Source organism: Clupea harengus, chromosome 18 (assembly GCF_900700415.2).
Source record: "Clupea harengus chromosome 18, Ch_v2.0.2, whole genome shotgun sequence".
Classification (NCBI taxonomy): domain Eukaryota; kingdom Metazoa; phylum Chordata; class Actinopteri; order Clupeiformes; family Clupeidae; genus Clupea; species Clupea harengus.
Window position 1 is genome coordinate 7,456,286 of NC_045169.1, and position 16,095 is coordinate 7,472,380.

General features: G+C 44.7%; 2 protein-coding genes across 2 annotated transcripts; one reads left to right on the forward strand and one right to left on the reverse strand.

Moving 5' to 3' along the window:
• The first annotated feature begins 15 nt into the window (after positions 1-15).
• On the forward strand, positions 16-4,411 carry si:dkey-19b23.7. Its single transcript, XM_031585068.2, has 8 exons — positions 16-475; positions 874-945; positions 1,061-1,132; positions 1,492-1,691; positions 2,494-2,551; positions 2,775-2,940; positions 3,241-3,438; positions 3,730-4,411. The coding sequence occupies exons 1-8, from the start codon at positions 461-463 to the stop codon at positions 3,849-3,851; spliced, it is 903 nt and encodes a 300-aa protein (XP_031440928.1). The 5' UTR covers positions 16-460; the 3' UTR covers positions 3,852-4,411.
• A 176-nt stretch (positions 4,412-4,587) lies between these two features.
• Positions 4,588-10,333, reverse strand: si:dkey-19b23.8. Its single transcript, XM_012835440.3, has 3 exons — positions 9,994-10,333; positions 7,230-7,981; positions 4,588-6,852 (listed from the first exon to the last, which is right to left on the reverse strand). Exons 2-3 carry the CDS (start codon positions 7,822-7,824, stop codon positions 6,767-6,769), a joined length of 681 nt encoding a protein of 226 aa, XP_012690894.1. The 5' UTR covers positions 7,825-7,981; positions 9,994-10,333; the 3' UTR covers positions 4,588-6,766.
• Positions 10,334-16,095: the final 5,762 nt, after the last annotated feature.

Genomic DNA, 16,095 nt, shown 5'->3' on the forward strand with positions numbered 1-16,095 from the left:
ACCGGTATCCTAATTGAAAACTACTAGTGTTTTAATAACTTGGACATTTGGAGGAATTTGTAAACAATTATAGAGGTAGGCTACAACAGGTGCTACAAAATCACTGTGCTGCCCCTTTCTACGTTTTTTCTCATAATAAGCAACACTCAGACAATCCCTTGCGTGGAAGAGAAGCGCGTGGATTAGTGCATTAGTGAAACGTGAATCATGAATCATGAACAGTCGCAACTCATGAGGATGTTTCAGAAAATTACTGTATGTTATAGATAGACCAATGACGAAGACGCGCAATTGCCAGACGCAGAGACCTAAAATATGAGGATATTCGCCTCGAACCGAATGATGCGGTACCAGTCGCAATACGTTTTGACATGAGGTGTGTCGGCGGGGAATCATCATGATCAAAAATAAAGAAACAAGAGGGTTTGTTGATAAGTAATCTAACTACGGATGAGCTAGAATGACCAGCTCTTGTGTAAGTAGGCTAATTTTGCGCATTACTGTGATGAAGCATTTTTTTCATGACAAAATGATGCCAACATGCAATTGCTTGAGGATTGAAATTTCGCAGACAAAATGTAAAAAATAATTGAATAGGTTTCATTACATGTAGTCCTTTTAGGACAAGCACACAAAGAATATATATTTTTAATACCACAAATAGTCTATTTTCCCCTGTATTAATAGCTATAACCAATAACCTAGGCTACATCTTTTGCAAGCATCAGAAATGTGTTACAGGCGTTGCTAGGATACAAGGGATTCAAGGGCGTGTGCTTTCCTATTTGCCTCTATAGCATACTGGGTTGTAACGTTACATTTAGCATGTAATAGACCAATGTAAACAATTCATGGTTTAATATTTTTCTGCAGAAACGAGACAACGAGCAGAGGAGGAGATTACAGCACTTTCAATCAGACCTCGCAAATCTGGGGTCTTTACAGGTTGACCTAAGATTTAAATGGAAAAATCAATGCATTTCAAGAGAAGAGTGTAAACTGATATGGCACCATAGGCTTGTTAGTTTAATTTTCCTTAGTTTCACTTTTTCTCCTCCAGGGCTTTCAATACTTCCAGCCTTGGCTGAGAGGGAGGGAGGAGCTGCTGCTGACAATAGTCAATGAGGATCAGGTGAGATGTTGCATATACTCACTCACTGTCATTCTTATCCAAGTAACAACTGATAAAGCTGCTCAGTTTCTTGCAAAATACATTTACATTTTGGAGCTGGAATGTGTGTGTGTGTGTGTGTGTGTGTGTGTGTGTGTGTGTGTGTGCTGGAGGATGAGGGGAGGGGTCTTGATGGACAGGATTGATGCACAACTGAGCCTGTAGGGGGCCTATAGCAAATCACACCACAAACAGCCAGATCTGGGCACAAGTATTTGGCTCTGAACCAGCCCCTCTTCTCCATCTCAGCCTTGCCCCTGTCCTGTCTCCCCCTCACGAAGAGCGCTGTGTGCTGATTGTGTTTGATGCGGTGCCCACAGGGCTGGCAGTCTCCCGGCTTCCCGGTCTCAGCGGCCTCGTCCTCCCTCAGCAGCGCCAGCTCCAGCAGCTACAGCTTTGGCAGCGGCTATGACAGCTCCCCACTGCCCGGGGAGAAGCCTCCTCTAGCGGCCAGGCCGAGGCAGCAGCAGACACAGGCCAAGCAGCAGCAGCAGCAGCAGCAGCAACAACAGGCCAGCAGGTGGAGAGGGCTGCACACTAGAACATAATGCACAGACGTGCACACTTACACGTGCAGTGTTGAACATATACTATAGAAGCTACCTGTCAAAGGCTTTAGGGAGACCTGGTTGAAATGTTGGTGTGTATAAGCAGTCATATTGGTACGAACCAATTTTTTGAGAGCATCTTTAAACTGATAAAGTGTTCCAGATGTTGTTGGTATTAGACATAATACAGCTAATTTAGCTGTCCGTTTGAATCAATAGGGTCAAATGAGACTCTATGTGAGCAGCAGATTAGTAGTATTCAATGATGCATAGGGGAAAGAATTTAGATTCTGTTCCAAAATCCAAGTCGGAATGTAACCTTCTGTGCAGTAGGTCTCCCAAGGCATTTGACAGGTAGTGTGCACTCATGCAGCCATACAGACCTACTCAGTACACATGCACTCACTGCTGAGGAGACACAACCTCACACACACACACACACACACACACACACACACACACACACACACACACACACATACACACACACACAGACTTTGCTCCTCCCATACATATGCCTGCAAATAAACATATATGCATATACACAATCAACTTCCATCCATATTTCACTGTGACACTTACTCTATTCTTACTTTAGATGCAATACACAAAAACAAGACTGTGCATGTTGAAGATTCAGTTCCAAATCACACCATTGGTAGGCAGTGTTGGGCTCCATGCATTTGGATCAGGATCATGTTAAGGACCAGCCTGGCAGCAAGTTCTGATGTTCTGACCCTGTTCCAAATGACCTTTTTCGGGGGTATTTCATAGGAGCAGCGAGTCCCATCTCCTTCCTGCCTCGCCCAGTGAGAGAGAGATTGCTGTGCCTGTGAGTACATCTCAGCACCCAGAATGCTTCGCTGCTTTCTCTTGATTTGTGGCTTGATATCTGTTCTCAAGCGCTGACCTTAAATGGCCCAGGACAAGAAAGGAAAACTAATAGGGTGTGTTTTTATTGGTGAGTGTCCATGAGGGACATCACAGAAGTATATTAAAATAGACATACTTTTGAAAAACATCAAATGTTTCTCTGGCTGCTTTACTTATCGCAGGAAATGAACTGTACTCTGTTTCTGTTGGCCGGCTACGCCAAATACGGGCGTCCATACGCCTGGATCCGGTCCAATCATGAACGCCTGGTCAACATCGGGGGAACCGATTCGCTGGTCAAAGACACGCCCATGAAACTGAAATCAGTCTCAGACTGGTCCTCACAAGGTTTGGTCAATTTTTCTCCCACATCTGCTCCTTATGAAGCCGCCACTGGCAGCATGAGTTAGGCAGCAGGTTCAGATGTTTTGACTCCAAATTACCCTTTTTTGGGGAGATCATCATCTACACCAACTTTGAGTTGAAAGTCACATTTGAAAGTGTTACATTTATGCCATTTTTAATGTAACGATGTAGCGGTTTACTGAGGCCGAGGCCATGCAATCCACAATACTATGAGAACATGAACACAAGTATGAGTAGAATAGATTGTGGATTCTCTGCCGCTGACATGTGTTGTCTTCTCAGATGTCCGTGTTTGGGACGTGGTGAGTGAGCTGGTGGGCCTGTGCACCATGCCCCCTCCTGACAACCCTTTTTCCCTGGACACACGCTACCTCCAAAGCGTCCCCCTTCCCGATCGCTTCCTCATAACCGGGGCACTGCTCAACTTTCTGGAAGGCCTCGTGGTCCAGGGAAACCAGGAGGAAGTGTACTATGATATGGGTGCGTCAGGGCTCTTATCTCTCAAACTAACCAAACCAGTTCTTTGGAAGGATAGTCGTCCCTTTGGAACGGGGCACTTGGCAATTCCCTAAGTATTCAAGCTGTTTCCTCTTGGCTGTATCTCCTTTAATTCAGGAAGAATTATAAAAAAATAAAGAAGTAGTCCTTTGACAGATGTGTTTAAAAATGATTTAGCTGGTAAAAGAGAAAGGCAAGAAACATCATTTCAGATAGACCGAAGATTTCATTCACTACACTTCAAAGGCCCATTTCTCTGTCTTGTCCCTGCAGTTGTACAGGAAATGAAATGGCTGAGACGTCTTCATGTACACAGCCTGTCTGATGTGCTACAGCTTCGGGGGAATGTCAAGCGCAGCCCTCCCGCATATGAAGACTCCGCAGAAGAGATGTAACAGTGGCACCCTGAGGCGCTTCTGTCTTCGCGTTTTGAATATGGCTGTGGAGTGGAGTCACCCTGACCGTACGGGTCGGTGTGCTTTACAGGTTTATGATATCTACAAAATATAGAATAATAAGTAGTAGTCTGTAAACATTGAGAAGCCTTGGTGCAAAGGTGCTAATTATTAACGTACATATGTGTCTTGTTCATTTCAAAGTATTTTGTCTCTGTGTAATAAAGCTTTCACTCCAGACGGGAGTGTAAAAAATGAACAGCATGCTGTCGTCATGGATATCAGTTATTTGTTTTAGTTATAGTTAGCTCTCTTTGTATGACCAGTCATGGTTACATCACTTGTGTAGATGTGCGCATACATTACCTACCTACGCTGGAATTGTGTAACTCATCAACCTACCAGATGCTAACTTGATGGGGGAAAAGGCCAGATCTTAGGAACAAGCCTAAGCACACAGGGAAGCGCTCTGCAGCCCTGTAGGAATGTGGTTGTGCAGCCTGGGCCTAAACCTCAGCACGCTCAAAGACCTGTGGGAGAAAAAGGTCTCGTGAGTACAAGCTCAGGGTTAGCCATGACCCAGGGGGGGGGGGGGGGGGGGGGGGGGGGGCCTCTGTGATGGAATTTAGCTTTCCCTCTAATGTAAGTACAGTCTTCAGCCTTTGAAACAGAGAGGGGTCTGCAATACATTCTTCAGATTTTTTTTTTACCAAATTGTATTTTCAGTAGATTTGATTCTAAGAATTTTTGTGGCATACAAGGAAGAACACACATAACACTCATGTGGCAAGTGAAGGAAATAGTTCAAACTGAGCATAGGTTTGTAGGAAAGACGCAGCAAGGAATGTTTATGTATAAAAGCTTTAATTCATAAAATACATATATATTTAAATATGTACACAAATACAACATGGTATAAAACAAAAAAACATACAGACAATGGAAACGGAGACATTTTAAAAACCCTTAAAAACAGGCACTTCCTTTTTGGATAGGCACAGCGCCTTTGTAACATTTAAAAAAATGAAACTTTCTTGAATGAAACTCCACATGTCAGTCAAAAGCAAAAATTAAATAAATAAAAAAAAATGTAAAAACAGACAAACAAAAAAATGAGGCACCTTTAGGTAGCTTAAGCCATGCAATCATCTTCTCTGTCAGCTTATGTAACAACATGCCACGTTGCTTCAGTAACTGCGAGGGTGGGGGTGAGGTGGGGGCTTTTTATGGATCGCAGACATAAATCTTGACTGGAGTAGCTGGGCAGGCTGCCCGTTCTTCTCCCAACTTGTACATCTCGGTCTGTGCTAGTGCCCAGAGGCCAGCATCCAAAATGCCACTTATGTGGCAGCTAGCGTGCGAGGCTCCCGCCACTCTTCCCATCCCTGCGCAACCGAGTCACGCTTCCCTTCTTAACCAGGTGGTGCTGGCGCTTGGATACGGTAGCAGCTCACACAGTGTGTGTGTGTGTGTGTGTGTGTGTGTGTGTGTGTGTGTGTGTGTGTGAGAGAGGGCAACAATTTGGAGGGCTGATGTTCCAGGGGAGTCATGCAGAATCATGATCTGGGGGGTGGGGTTGGGGTGGTGTGATCCAGAGTAGGTGCATTAGAATGCAGGTGCACGGTAAGCGTCCCCTCACCAGGCTGCAACGAGCACACAGTGTTCCCCAGGAGAGCACAGGCACACACGGGAATATATTACGCCCAAGCCCATGGGAATATCATGATCTGGCACCCTGCCTACCTGCCTGCCTAACGCCTACCTCCCCAAATGCAAATAGATCAAAGTTTGTTAATGCTAAGGAGCTCCAATCTTTCCAATAGTGTTGAGGAAAGAGACAGGATGAGGCACTTCTTGTATTTGCTCACACATGTTGTTATCGGGCTACACACACATTCCTCTTCATGTCAAAGCAGCAACTAAAATACAAATAGATGTGTGAAAATAAACCTTACACCAGACTACTACAATCTGTTTCATATGAAGGCAACATGCTGAAGTAAGACTATGAAAATCATCATCATCTGTTGGTTGGTTGCAGTGTATGAGAATGGATGAATGCATGCTTGTGTGTGTGTGTGTGTGTGTGTGCGTGTCTCCATATTTTGTATGTGTGAGACATGCACCAAATGTTGGAAAAGTGCCCAGTGATTGTCCCATGTTGACCTACTGTGCCAGCTGCCAAATTGCAACAAGGAAATTAACACATTGCAGCCTTCGCAAAACTGTGGTTGAAAGCTTAACTAACATCTGACCTCAGTGTCTGCAACACTTCCCTGTTCTTACCCAAATCCCAGCGTGAAAACACAAATGCGAACCCACAAGTCAACTCAACCCCTATCGATAGAAGAGAAAGTCAATATGCCTAGGTTTAAAATTTTAAAATAATCATTTTATAAATAAATAGCATTAAAACAACAGCAGTGAATACTGTGTGCGTAGATTTGTCAGTTCAGTCAAGTAGTCTGAGGTGATGTTGACATCAAGCGTTATCCTTCGTCCAGTTCAGATTTGCAGGATGCTTGCGCAGTGCTTGAGATGAATTTGACATCACTTCTGTCTCTCGGAAAAAAGAACGATAAGCCCTCTACAGTTGCCACGGAAACTGACTGATTCTGGCTTCTGTTCTCTCCTGAAAGGGAATAACACCAAGGCCCCCTGACTGGCGCTATGAAGTCCTTTGTACTTCCCTGACTGTCGACGCAGATGAAACAGCGTGTACCCGGAAATACCGACGGCCAGTCTTTTGAAGACCATGTAAGGGGAAGAAGTGAAAGTCCTTTCAGGACCAGCTGTGTGGCCTCCCACCCCTTCCCTCCAATTCCCCCATTCCCAAACTTCCACCTCCAGGAGGGGAAAAAATGAACCAGTCGACTGTCCAGTACGGAGGTCAGCCCCCGGACCGTCTGGTCGTCTCAGTGCCAGCTGTCGCTAGCGGAGCCTCTCCGGGTGATCGCTCTGAGGGGGCTGCGCGACACCGATCCTCTCCTCCTCCAGCGGACTGTTACGCAACAAGAAGAAAGGGAAAAAGAAAGAGAGAGAGAGAAAGTTAGGAAAGTAGGTACACAGCACATACCCTAAACACACACATACATACAATATCTACACTACTAGAGCCTCAATAGCAGCTCGCCCTGCAATCGATCTGGCCTTTCTCTGCTAGTGGATCTGTGCCAGGATGTGAGCGAATCTGTTTCAGGGTCAATTACTACCAGGGTGCTTATCTTGTTAATCTACCAGTCGTTTGCTAATCTCAAAGGAGTAGAAAAAAAGTACTTCAAAAGGTAGAAGTGTTTCAGTTACACTGCTTTAACCCTATATGCAAATCAATAGGCAAACCAACCACAGTCTATGACGGTGTAGGAATTTCCCCCTCACCTTTTCCCAGGCTGGCTGGTAAAGTAGAGCCTCTGGTGGAATTGGGTGATGCCGGCGCCTCGTCCTCCTTCGCTCGCGCCTCGGTCTGTGTGAGCGTGGCGCTGCCTCCGTCCTGCCAGTCGCTGAGGGCCCTCTGGAAGGACTGGGCCAGGCAGGCCGTCATGTCCTTGGCCCGTTCGGCCCGGCTGCACCAGAACACGCGGCACTGCAGCTGCTGGCCCGGCTGCCGGCAGATGTACAGGAAGACGTTGGGCCGGGCGGTGTGCGAGGCGCAGTAGGCGATGTCCTGCAGGTAGGTCTTGGTGAGCTGCCGACCGGTGCTCAGCTCCTTCACCTCCACGTAGCGAGGGCGCACCACCAGGGCGTGGTCCTTGCCCAGCTTGCTCGGAGCCTGAGCGTCGTCCAGCAGGCGCTCGATGGCCTCCTCGGCCTGCTCCAGATCCAGCGAGAAGATCTTCTTGGTGCCCAGGTAGTGGGCCTTGAAGATGGGATCCCCGTGGGAAAGACTCTCGATGCGGTCCCGCCGGAACTTGCGCCGGATGGCCGCCGGCGAGTTCTTCAGCGTTTGCATGATGTGGAAAGAGGTCAACGACATGGCGTCTCCACTGGCAGGGAAGACCCAAACTCGGTGGCTGTGCGAGTCGTTCAGTTGGTTGGTTGGTTGGTGGAATTCCTCCGCCCCTCTCTTATGCCAGGGCCACCCTATCCCCTCTGTCGACTAAGGTACAGTAAATGACTCTCTTTACGGGAATCTGGGACAAAAAACAGAAAAAAAACATTAGGACAAGGAAGCAGCGTGTGAATTCCAGTAAACACTGTTTGAGGACACAGATGGTGAGCCAAGGGACGTGGAAACAAGGACCATAGAGAGAGGATCAGTTTCGCTCATGACGCAGAAACCCTGGCATTATTCATTCACCAGCCCTGCCACAGCACAGGGCTACACACAGAGCATCAAATATTAACAGGACAGATCTGTGCTTTGTCTCAATGAGCATAATCTCCAGTGTCTGGATGCAAAGTGAGCTGACTGGGTGTATGATAAAAAAAAAAAAATGAAAAACAGGAACCGATGAGATGACTAGAACCAACGTGATAACACGAGGAATCTGGCCCTGGGGAACTTTCCATCCCCAAGAGGGAACTGTCTGTATTCCCACATTGGGAATACTGTTTAAAAGTATTAAATGCCAATGGTCAACCATTTACAAGAGGAAATCTTGCAAATGAGTGGAAGGTACATTAAACATAATGTGTCGGATCTTGGTGACAGAATACAAATTAGTTTGGAACATAGTGTGATGTCTGCCCTTGTAACTAAACCCCTTTGGTGCATCTGTGGACCAGCAAGGTCTTTATGCAACCAGCCCACGTCCTCATTTGCGAAACTAATGCTGCTGTTTTTATCCCGCTGGTGACAGAACAGGGTCAGGTTATACGTCCATGTGAGACATCTTGAAGTAAAAGTGGGTTATGCCGTAAAAAAAGGCCTTATGCAACTAGCACAGCTGCTCTCTCTTTTGTCTTTGAGCTTCCTGACCAAATTCTCTTGCATTGTGTAGACCCAGCAGTGGAGGCCATTGTATCGCATTTTATTTTTTCCTCTTTTCTCCTTTCTTGGCCCATTATTTCAACACCCCCCTCCCCTGCGTGGCTTCAGAAGTTGGCCCAGAAATGGGAATCACCAGCACCCTGAAGTAGCTACCATTGTTTAGGGAGCTCTTTTCTCAGGAAGCAGCTTTGGTTCGGGCAGCCCACCACCTCCTGCTCCGAAACATTCCTCCGTCCCCCCACCCCCACCCAACACACACACACACACACACACACACACACACACACACACACACACATTCCACGACTCAAAATATTTCAGATGCAGAGTACAATGACAATGCTTTTGTTTGTGATCGTATGTTCACACATCCTGTAATAACACAGGTTCATGCCAACTGACTCCATCCATTTCTTCATCCTGTATCTGCCTGTCACATATACACCATCTTTCACATGTATCTCTTTCTTTCTTCTCTTAATCTATTGGTTACACACACACACACATCTGAATGACTACTCTAATTCACAATTACAGCTAACCTCTACAAAGTTCAATGTATCAGCTGAGAACCTGTCAGAGGAGATTGTGTTTGGCATGCTGTTCAACTGGATTCTTGCACAACACACTTACACACCTATCAGGTTATATTTACAGCAGTGCCAAATTTGGTAGCTGTACATAACTCAATGAATAGACTTGATGGAGTGATAACCATAAATGAATGAACGATAGGTCAGCTTTATCCGCAAGAGGTAATGATTCACTGAGAGGTAAAACTGTTGATGGTAAATTAGCCATTTTCTCTGCTGTGAAGTCACAGCATCCTCTTGAGTCGGCATGAGTAGTTCAAGTGACGTTCATGGTACAGCCTACCCAAATGAAAGGGTACCGACGAGAGTACCTTTACTGAAAAAACTAACTGCACTTGGCTATCTAAAAGGCGGGTTACACCTTCCTGCGCATAATGATCCAGCGAGGCTGTTTTGGGTCAGGGAAAAGTGAAATTTCAACTAATGTTTCAGCGCATCGCGGTTGGTACAAGTAGCCTACTAAATTGATACAAGGAACGTGAGCCTACGAAGTTCATGTCTGAAATATTTTGAATGTACTAAAGTAGTTTATAGATTTAAAGTTTAAAATGTTCAACATTAAGCCTCATGTTTTTTCCTGAAAAATGTACACATATATTCTATTTCGAAATGATCTTACCTTGCTATCAAATGAAGGCAAACTTCTGTCCACGCTGCTGGGTTGTCTGGCTGTCTTCGCCTCTACGGTGGTGTGGGAAAAGGTTGATGAAGCTCTACTCCAATCCTCTGCTGGTTTAACCGAATCCCTTTCTCTTTTGTAGCTCAATTGTTAAAGTCCCGACAGAAAACAGACTAACACCGATTACACCCAGCTCTGTAGACTTTACCGACTCACTACACAGCGCATTAACCTTCGAAATCTTGACTTCATCAAGAGTGCGATGCGAAGTGCTCAGTGAACACGCGGGGGCTTCTATCATAGGACGTGTGCGTATGGTCTGACTGGCTAGTTGAGAGTGACTCAAACTTGCGTCTGAGCCGCCCCATTTAGCAGCCAAGGGCACGCCTCCTTTGTGAGAAGCGTGCTGTGATGGGAACAGTGGCTGGCTGAGGTGAACGCTACGTGTGTTTCTCCAGGCAATACATCTGTTTTCAAAAGAGATCACAGGGGACAAAGTGTGCCCTGCGGCCAAGAGGGCGGGGTGGTGAAAGTGTCTAGGGCAACTGCAGCGACGCACAGTTGTCAGCATGCAATGCAAATACTCCATAATTTGAGATAGCATCAGGTTTGATCGGTTTGTGAAAGGCACGCCAGGAAACCGCAGTCTGAAAATCTAAACCTTATCAAACGGGCCATCAAAAAATGGAACTTTACTGGGACAAGAGTTTGCTTATTTTTGGGGATTTGCACTGTCACTCGACCCATCAGAACAGAGTGTACCTGACTTCTCAGTAAACCAATAATATCTACCTGGGATACGGTGTCTCAAGAAAACTACTCTGTTGATTAGGTCCTGACAATCCTACATATGATTCACCACCGTAACACTTTTCTCTCCGTGTTGGTTAGCTGTACCAGCTCTGTGGGGTTTCAGTGTTGACCGTTGTAAGTGGAGTGGTGGGGCTGTCTTAAGCAGTAACATATGTGTACTTGTGTGTGTTTAAGAGAGCACTGGCCGTGCGCACTGGAAACAGTGTGCCTCTGTGTAACTGCTGCGGCACACCCAATGAGAGACCTAACACAGGGGGAACACAGTGGCCCCTTTATAGGGCCGCTGCTGACGCAATCCTCCACCCCTCAAACGCCACCTTTCACCTCGCCACATGAAGGAAGGATGGGGGGGGGGCTTGCCAGTGATGTGTGAGTACAGATCCTGTAGGTGCACAACACACCCAGCACTGGTCAAAGAGGGCCCTCAAAGAGGACAACAAGGATTCTCATTGAGAAATAGAGGCTCGTGCAATCTCAGGGTTGAGTTGAGTGTTTGCTTGATAGATGTACATCCAGCTGGGAAAGGACTTTCTCACACCCTCACCCACATACGCAGTTTTGGCCCCGTAATCAAAATCTCAGGTATGGTTTGACTTGGCATCTTGCTGTCTTCTATTGAAAAGTAGCGCTTGGCCAGGATGGGTGTTTGTTTTTCCCTCCCCAGGCTTTGTTCCTCTACCCCCAACCGCAGCAGAGACCATGAAGGCAGGTAACATTGCATTCACCTGGGTTGTTTTTGTTATTCCGCCTTATAAGGCTACTGTGTCCTCTCCACTCCCATGTTAGATCAGATAAACAGAATACAGAACAACGTGTGCAGGATCCCCCACTGACACAAACACAACATACCTATTGTTTATCAGTTCATCATGTTTCAGCCTCTCATTGGAGACATGTGGAGAGTTGTTTGCATTTTTTGACTGTGGAGTTTCTGCAACATTGATCTGAACAAAGAAGAGCAAATAACCTTACTGACACTATCCCGACCACAGTGAGAGGAGACATGGGCTCTGTCTTAAACCGAGCACTTGTGCACTTCGAACACTGACTTTCAGTGCTTAGGGCGTTCACACTGACAGAACCAGCAGAATTCAGGGCACTGAAAAAATGTAGTGTAAAACGATGGACACTACTCGCCCTAAACGGGTGCCATCTTGGCTACGTAGCGGAAGAGGAGGAGCCCTTCGGCAGCTTTTCCGTTTGGAAAGTTGGCTGACTGACGCATCACAAATAACTTCAACCATTATTGCTGGTTACAATAACTGTGTTATCTGATAGAACAATGTCTATTTCTCGGTAACTTTAAAAAATCTAAGCGAGAAAACGCCAAAAGATGTACATTTACATACAAAACACGACCGTCAGCGGCGTTTGGTCCGCCATCTTTGTTTAAAATTTCCAGTTGGCCTGGAGGAAGCTGGCGCACAGATTTTTGGGTAAAAGGCTTGCACATTTGCGGCAGTCAGTGTTCCATTTGAGACAACACTAACCAGCGACAGAACGCACTTCAGATGTAAGTGCACTGTATCGCAGTGCACTGTATTGCAGTGTACTTCGCAAAGTGCGAGGTTTGAGACAGAGCCATGGTCTCTCAGTCGAAACACTGTTCTTCTCTCTCAATCCTAAAAGTGTCTTCTTGAGACAGGAAGCTAATTGGAAAATATACTGAGATTTTTATGTTGGGCTCGCTGTCTCTCTCTCACCCTTGTCTCTCTCACTCCTGTCTCTCTCTCACTCCTGTCTCTCTTTCACTCCTGTCTCTCTCTCAACCCTGTCTCCATTCTCTGTTTCAAGTTGTCGGTGTGTTCAGTGTTCAGGACAAGTGAAGGTGGTTAATGGGGTTGATTAATGGAGGGTGTCAAAGTGTGATTAATGTGAAAGTGTGTTTCTCTAGCCAGTCACCAGGGTGATGGGTATGGCATACTCTTGAATTGTATTAATGGACTGTAAATTGCTTTGGATAAAAGTGATCAAATGTAAACATTAAAGCCTCACCTGACACGTTAAAATACATGAACAGGAGGACATTATCATCCCCACTCACACCAAATTGAGCAGTGAGAGGGGTTCATTAAAGAGCCATTGATTCACCATGCCAGCTAGGCTGCACTGCTACAAAAAGGGCAAGCTCAAAACTGCACATCAGGCTGCGCTTACATAACATACAAGCTCTCCCTCTCCCTTTCTCCTGCGCATGACCTCTCTTGTGTGTACGTTTTTGGTGAAAGGAAGCTAGTTATGTGGGCTGATGACAAACAAAAAAATATTTCAAGGAATGATGACTTGCATGTCTGAAATGTAGATGATGAAGGCAGTCTAGATCAGAATGTGTAGAACCAAAGACTCATACTCATACACTAAATGTGTCAGATAACCCATGTCTAAAAATATTTTAATTTATTTATTAATTTCATTATTTAATTAACTTTTTCTATTCCTCTCTCCCTCTCTGGTGCCATGGAACTCAAGTAATGTTGACCTAGTAAATACAGATACCTTTTCCAAGCTATATGTGTTTCAGTGATAAGCAAAGTAATTTCCTAAATATCGCTGTTGAATCGTATTAAAGTTGCCTGGGGCTGACTATGGATCTTTTTCGATTTCGTCCCAGAGTTCACTGGTGGCAATTCGTTTTTTTTTCTGATATTGACGTTTGGATTGTCCGGACACCACAGATATAATACCACACATGATGATCCAGTTTTGTCATCACTAGGTTAAATGTATAAATAGGCCTGCATGCATTATCATTTCTGTCTATCTCCTCTGCAGGACACAAAGGCCACCACGCCCCCCCACACATCAAATAAGATGAGAGAGAAACTGCGGAACTGTGCTGGAACAACAGGTTTTGCCATGAGTATGTTTGCCCAATCACAACTTCCCATTGAGTGGTAAGAGACGTGAAAACAAATACTCTTAACTGTCTTAAAATTGTCAAGTTAAATTTGATAAAGGGCAGAAAGTAGGACACCACTCAGATCTCCTCTTAATGTTCACTTTTGAATCTTTTATGGTTCAAGTTAGTATAATACAAAACAGGCATTTCCACCATTCTGCCAAACCACTGATGCTATGTGTGAATGAAGTGTGAGCAAATGTAATCATAGTTAGTCTCTATGGGTATCTATCACTTTAAAGGCTATTTGTGTGATGGTAATAGAGATAGGATCACAACTGAGAACTTAAAATGGGATGAATTGGTTGTTTCACACCTAGGCCCCACCCCCACCACCATGACCTCTTGCAGGTCACTTGATTACTTTTCCTCTTGGATGATTTACTTTTTATTCTCCAAATTCACCACTGTTTATTGACCAAATGAATACAACAACAAGAAAAAAGAAGTGTGACGTGTTTAATAATTTATTAAAATGCATATTTACCAGCATGGGCACAACTACACACTCACAAACGCATAACAACAACAAAAAGTTATTTGGCAGAGAGGGAGTACATTTATTGTAAACTGTCTGCACTCCAGCTACTTCCTCAGGATACCCCCTGAACTCAAGTGCTTTAACGGGAGTACTCCAGCACTGGGCACCAGAGACCACCTCATTGTTTGAAGCGGAAGATATATCAGTTAGTTTGAACTTCACTAAACACTTCTGCTGAAAACAAAGTGAAATAATAATAGATCCCTCTTACGGTTTATCCCACTTGTGATTCATCTCATTTACAGTTTATCGTAAAGGACAAAGGGACATTTTCAAGTTGAGACAATGACCAAAACAATAATACAGGGCTACCCGTAAAAGGATTCTAGTATGGCTCAGCAAGTAAAGCTATTTTAGATGACATACTGACAGACCTTAACATAATTCGCCAAATGTAGGCTATCCAATGGGTGTAATAGGCCTATATTTCATTTAGCATTTGTCTGCGTTTTTTAAGACATGGAAGAACCTTTCGGATGTCAGTTGGTGTGTGTGGATGCCTACATGTTCTTTTTCATGTATATGTCAGTGTTTTCTGTTTTGTTTGTTTTCAGTACCAACAAAAAAACATTTTTTATCACTGTTTGTTGTAAATAAGTGAGTTCATCTTAAATAGAGGTGGGGCAGAAACACGTCAGCAGGGCCTGGAAAGCTTTTGGAAAAACAACCCATAGGTGCTCCATAGGTCATGTTGGCAAACAAGTGTAGTCTGTTTTTTTTTTTCACCCAGGACGTCTTTTTGTTGTCCATCCACTCCATTTCAAGACATTCCTAGAATTCTAAAATGTGAAATATTTGCTTAGTTTCTGTGAAAAAACCAATGGACCGTGCAACACGTCTTTACCGTTATCCAGTCAAAATTTAACAAGTTTGAGTTAGTGAGTTAGCTACTTAGCAAAATGACCCTAGACAGCCTAGGTCACGTGACAAACCCCTTCTGCGTCTGGGACAAGTCTGTGAAAGTAAATGTAGCCCATTTCCTCGTGTTGATATGACGGTCACATGCGGTTGCTCATTTCCTAATATGGAAGGATAGACTGTCTGGGTTGCTGAAAGAATGAGTGAGACAGTAAGAGGGAGGGAAAAAAAGTCTTGCGGCTGGATTGCGTCAGCTATATAAGGATGAACTAATGCCGTAGGCTACTGATGCGTTTAACAGATACGGAGGCAGGGGCTACTACTCTTTAATATAGTTATTTATGCGAGACCTGTCATTCTCTAGTGCTCTATTATACTGTTTGTAGGTGATGTTAATGATATGGCAGTCATCCAAGTGTTTGCAGAAGAAACTTCAGTTTCCACGTTAGTTGGCGTAGCCTATAGACCTAACTCAAGCATGGAAGATAGCCTTGTCTGCGCTACTCGACTGAGCCGAAACTGGCTAGAGAGCTCAGTGAGGGAAAACGAAAACCTTTACTTAACTTTAAATGTGTAACATAAAGCCAATCACAATGGCTTTTTGCTGAGAAAACAATGTCTGTTCAGGGATGGACAGGACATTTTATATTAATGTCAGTGCATCAATGATAATCATGCTTTGAAATTTGACAGGTTATGTGTGTTTTCCCCACCATTAATAGTGCCAATGCCACAATGGAATATAACATTTATCAATAATTGTGGTCATTGTGGGGCATTTCCATGTTGTATGTGTACGTTCTCTACTGTGAATATTGGCCTATAAGATGTATGATGTTACTCTGTGCTACAGGGTGAAATCCTTGCAGTGCAGTTAGTTTGAATCAGTGCACATTACATCACAGTCTAAACAGGAAAAGGAGGAAGTTTCCTGTGGGGACTGAGCGCAGATATCTTTTTAACCACATCACGTCATTGTACTGTGCCTCAT

What these genes read in the sequence shown, in the direction of transcription:
- si:dkey-19b23.7 (XM_031585068.2), top strand. An exon ending in AGAGAGAGATTGCTGTGCCT is followed by an intron (nt 2,552 to 2,774) that starts GTGAGTACATCT and finishes TACTTATCGCAG; the next exon opens with GAAATGAACTGTACTCTGTT. An exon ending in GGAAGTGTACTATGATATGG is followed by an intron (nt 3,439 to 3,729) that starts GTGCGTCAGGGC and finishes TTGTCCCTGCAG; the next exon opens with TTGTACAGGAAATGAAATGG.
- si:dkey-19b23.8 (XM_012835440.3), bottom strand. Translation starts at nt 7,824, where the DNA reads ATGTCGTTGACCTCTTTCCACATCATGCAAACGCTGAAGAACTCGCCG. An exon ending in ACCAGCCAGCCTGGGAAAAG is followed by an intron (nt 6,853 to 7,229) that starts GTGAGGGGGAAA and finishes GTTGCGTAACAG; the next exon opens with TCCGCTGGAGGAGGAGAGGA.